This window comes from Pundamilia nyererei, unplaced genomic scaffold, assembly GCF_000239375.1.
Source record: "Pundamilia nyererei isolate P.nyererei 1_Seehausen unplaced genomic scaffold, PunNye1.0 scaffold02546, whole genome shotgun sequence".
NCBI lineage: Eukaryota > Metazoa > Chordata > Actinopteri > Cichliformes > Cichlidae > Pundamilia > Pundamilia nyererei.
Genome location: NW_005189947.1, coordinates 1 through 5,148, shown reverse-complemented (window position 1 = coordinate 5,148; position 5,148 = coordinate 1). Strand labels below are relative to the sequence as shown.

The 5,148-nt window shown below is 35.4% G+C and overlaps 2 gene segments (V, D, J or C); one reads left to right on the top strand and one right to left on the bottom strand.

The window, feature by feature from the left end:
- Nucleotides 1-376: 376 nt before the first annotated feature.
- LOC102192698 (Ig kappa chain C region, B allele-like) lies at nucleotides 377-2,153 on the top strand (the record flags this gene model as incomplete). The annotated part of the segment is given in 2 exon segments: nucleotides 377-481; nucleotides 1,616-2,153. Coding segments are annotated over 2 exon segments (437 nt in total), but the record flags the coding sequence as incomplete, so codon positions are not given.
- A 1,077-nt stretch (nucleotides 2,154-3,230) lies between these two features.
- Nucleotides 3,231-3,832, bottom strand: LOC102192397 (Ig kappa chain V-I region Wes-like). The segment is given in 2 exon segments: nucleotides 3,231-3,579; nucleotides 3,672-3,832. Coding segments are annotated over 2 exon segments (387 nt in total).
- Nucleotides 3,833-5,148: the final 1,316 nt, after the last annotated feature.

Here is a 5,148-nt window from a genome sequence, read left to right as displayed (position 1 = left end):
AACATGGGATAGAAAGTCAGAAGAAAATTTTTTTGGATTATTTTATTATATATAAAACTTGAGTGAAACTACTTTTCTAACAACAAGACAATATAAGGAGCAATACTTTTGATACGTAAATGAATTATTATTGCATAATTATGATTCTGACAGAATACTGGCAAATAGATTAGGAAAGATGAGATCAGTTTGTTGGATCTGGATTAAAATGCCACATTTGTTGGTATATATTTTAGTTTCTTGCATCAACCAGCAGAAGAAAAATTATAAAAATGATCATAAATTGTTTAAAAAAAACATAGTTACATGATTTTGATAGTAAATGCTTTTGCCTTGTAAACTGTGAAGTTTACTGGGGAAAATAGTTAATTTTCAGTTGTTAGATGCTTGATCAGAGTGTGGGAGGTTTTTGTACGGCCACTTAATGAGTTTGTATCACTGTGGTGGACTTTTGGTGGAGGAACCAAACTCATCATTCACTGTAAGTATCTAAATCTCCTCATTACTACAAAATATTATACTATTACTATTTGAAATATCTTCTGAGATTTTATTCTGGGTGTTTTAAATGATGTGCATATTTGATGGGGCTTGGCCATAGTGGCTGATATTGAAAACTTAGTATCAGAAGAGTTTAAATATATAATACAGTATGATGACTGAATGTTTATATAGTACTGAAAATGTCTTCAGTTAATCCATTTTAATTAAGGGTTGGGGGGGGGGTTGTTTTGCATTTATTCTGTGTATATTTCTTTCACAAAATCAGAGACTGAAAATATAGCACAAGGATTTTTTGATTTTATTTATTTTTACAAACAGTGGGCAGGATAAAAACATTCTTGTCTTGAAGATCTTTTATTTATTTGCAGATTAATGGTTTTATCTCTGAGTTTATAGTTTATTAGTCTGATGTAGTAAAAAGGAAGTGAAACAAACAGATGACAAAGTCCAGCTCTGTTTGTTTACCATCAAGAAAAAAACTGTAACAACAAGACATTTACTCTAAATTATTGTAATTTTTACAAAGATTCTAATTGAGTGTGAAAACACAATTTGTTAATATTTTTTAAAGTGTTATGTTCTCTTATTTATTACCAACTCTCCTCAGTCTGATCACAGTGTGATGTACAATGCTGTTCATATCTGTCATGTATCATAACTGTAATGCTCAGCTGTCTGTCGCTGAAAATATGATATGATGACTTGCACTGAAATGTTTGACACCATGTTGGATATAACATTTTATGCTGTTGACTAAATGAATTCGTTTTCATACAGATGCACTTTAAGGGTTGACTTTACAGTTTGTTAGTCTGATGTGATGATAAGGAAGTGAAACAAACAGATGACAAACTTTAACGTTTCCTGAACACACTTAAATTTTATCATCAAGAAAACAAATACGGCGGTACGTTCACTAATTAAATATACTTTCTTAAAGCCTAATATCCTCCAATTTCTAAGTTTCTCTCCTCTGTTATATCACAATATCATCATACAGTTAATCCACAGGCCTGTTAATCTCTGTCATGTATCATAACTGTCTCGTGTCAGCTATCTGTCCTACAGTAGAGGTTAATCTATCGTTGTGTGTCTGTGATCTTTCCTTCAGCTGGCTCCATGGTCAGACCCTCAGTCTCTCTGCTTCAACCCTCCTCTGAGAAGCTCTCTGGAGGCCCAGTCACACTGGCCTGCCTGCTGACCGGCTACTCTCCTCAGGGAGCTGAAGTGAGATGGGAAGTAGATGGCACAGAGGTGACAGAGGGGGTCCTGAACAGCTTAGAAGAAGAGAAGAGTAGTCGCTACAGCAGCAGCAGCACCCTGATGCTGAGCCAAGAGAACTGGATGAACGCAGAGGTGTTCTCCTGCAGGGTGAACCATCATGACTACTGGCAGTCCAAGTCCTTCCGCGAGAACCGGTGTGAGGGCTGGAGGGGCTGCTGAAGTCCAGGACAGGAGCTTAGTGTGGGGGAGCAGGAGATACATCCCTGCTGCTCTGATCAATATGAGTTTGAAAGTTTGCAGATGAAGTTATTTGATAACAGTAACTTACACAGTGACATGTGTAGCAGCTGGATGTGATTGTGCCTAATAACTGCCATATTAATGATTCATACTTTTGCCAATAAAGCTTGCAGTGATCCATATTATTAAGCATTCTGTCTTATTTTTAAATATAATTGTTCTATAATTTCAGTGTTGTGTACTATAAATTAACCTGTTTGCCTAACACATGAAAAATCAAGTCTGGGAAGAGATGAAAACGGCAGGGCTGCATCTGGCCTGAACATCTGGGACAAATCAAATACTGTATATGTGTATGTAAATGAAAAAAGTGACGACATAGTGTTTTTATCTGCTGAAAATCAAAAAATTTTAAGAAAAAAAAACAGGAACATGGCTTTGGTGTGTTGGCAAAACATACTACCTAAACTTATTATGATCTATTAAACTTCTTTTTTCTTTTTGTCACATGCACATGTTTTATCCACATGACATAACCCAAAAATCAAAGAAGGAACCTGATGTCCAGTGCAGAAAAGGTTATTAAGTCTAATCTCATCAAGATCTGCTGATGACGAGATCATGATTCCTTACATATGACAGACTGACACCCACGATAGTAAACATGAGCTTATTGCGATAACCACAGCTTGTCCTTTTGGTACTTCTGGTTTTGTACTGACAGAACTACTGATACAGCAGCACTCCGACACAAAGCCAAGAGAATTGGTTGAAAGTAGATCTGTGGTAATGCAAAGATCAGAGAGGCTGGGCATGAACTCACAGTGGGAAAAGGAACACACCTGCTGCTCTGATCAATATGATTTTTGAAGAAAACTTTGTGTGAGAGAGATCACTGCTAAAAAGTGTTGACAACAACAAGTTAAAGTTTCGATCAAGCTTTAATGATCTTCATGGCCTTCATGGGACGATATTGGGAATATAAAGCTTAAAAAAATAAACAAACAAACAACAAAGTCTTAATGCAATGTGACTATTAGGGAAATGTAAAAAAGAAACAAAACTGTGAGTTGGTGGAACCAGATGTTTAAAAATAAATCCTTTTTTTCAAAATTCCCCCAAAGAAGAGTAGATGAGTATTTAGTGCTTGGTGAAGTTACTGTGTTCAGTGGTCTGTGTCAGAGTTTCTTCCTCTTCATCAGCTGCAGTCAGTTCCTGCTGTAACAGCTCAGTGTCTCTGCCATCTGACTGAGGGAGGTTTTTGTACGACTACAAATCACTGTGTGAACACCCAAGCACTGTTTATGTTATGTTGACTCTGACAGTAGTAAACTGCTGCATCTTCAGCCTGAACTCCACTGATGGTCATAGAGAAGTCAGAGCTGCTTCCACTGCCACTAAATCGAGATGGTGTTTCTGACTCAACCTTTTTCGCATATCTTATTAGGAGCTTTGGAGTCTGTCCAGATTTCTGTTGATACCAGAACATAGCATCATCACCATCAGACCATCTGTGAACAGCTTGACTGGTCCTACAGGTCAGAGTGACAGTGGTTCCAGGAGTAGATGTCACTACTGGAGGTTGAGTCACAGTCACCTGACCGCTGCTTCCTGCAGACAGAAACAAATCATTCATTTATCAGCAGAAATCAATGAGAGAAAAAGCAGCACATCATGTTTGAAATGTTGCTGAGTGAATGAACCTGTAAAACAGCAGCAGGTCAGCGTCCAGATGAGGATGGTGATGAGAGTCATGGTGGTTGTGCTTTCTGCTGTGTTGACTGACAGATGTGAGTCCTGCAGTGTTGAAGTCACAGGACTATAAACCTTCTCAGTTCTCTGGAGGATCAGCTGATGATGCAAAGCCTCCTCTCTATGGAAATCATTTCTCTGCTCTCAACACACTGAGGGCAATGTGGGCACAGAATCAGAAGAAAAATTGTTTGAATTAATACCATTAATAATTTTATGTAATAGAGGAAAATATATTGGAAACATTTATGTATTTTTACCACCTGGATTAAAATGGCACTCTGGTTTGTATGTTTACTTTTTGATTTTGGTTTCAACAAATACAATATACCTGTTTAGCTTTTTTTTAATTATATTGTCATAATTTCTGAATTCATGATTTTTAAAGTGTTTTTTTGTTTGCTGTTTTAAGCAGTTTTGTGTGTGTGTGTGTGTGTGTGTGTGTGTGTGTGTGTGTGTGTGTGTGTGTGTTTTTAAATAGCTATAGGTTTATGTGAAAATTAAGTTTTGTCTTTCAGTTCTTAGTAAAAATACAATTATGATAATTATGATTTGAATTCATTAAATTATTTTAAGTCACTTTAGTTAAATTATTTTCTACATGTAATCAGGTGTACTGTGATGTTTTACATGAAAAAGGGTTCATTTTCAGTTGTTAGATGCTTGATCAGAGTGCAGGAGGTTTTTGTACGGCCACTTAATCAGTTTGTATCACTGTGGTACACATTTGGCGGAGGAACCAAACTCATCGTTGGCTGTAAGTACCAGAAATTTGTCATTTTTATAAAATGTAGTATTTATGAAGCATTTTTTTTTTAATATATTAAACAGAACTTTGATCAAATTCAATGATTATTATTAACTCAATGTCATAATTTTAGAAGAAACTTTTCTTCAATCAATATTCATTCAGTCTTTTAAAGAACTGAATTTACAGAAAACAATTTTTAATGTTCCTTTTGGTTGTTTTTTGCTTCTTTAAATATTATCCGGTTAAAATATTAAAATCTGTGATAGTGAAGTTTTAGCTCACTTTAAATTAAAATGTATTTTTACTTATTTAAAGTAAAAACAAATATTGAATTATGTTTTGTCGACTTTAATTTTTTTTACTAAGTATACTTACATCAAGTTTTTATTCATGGTTGATCAATTTGAAATTAAGTTTAAAGGAAGTGAAAGAAACAGATGTGAAGTTTTAACTGTATTCTCATGAGTGCTTTAGCTTTGTCAGTTTCAAATATGAAAATAATCACAGGGTCAAGTTATTAACTACATGATAAAAAAAGATTTGATCAATAATCACTGACTATATATTTATTCAGATGTTTGTACATTTGTATCTCTTTTCTCGATTATCTTCAACCTTTTCTCCTCCAGCGGGTGTGGTGAGGCCCACCCTCACAGTCCTCCCTCCCTCCAAAGAGG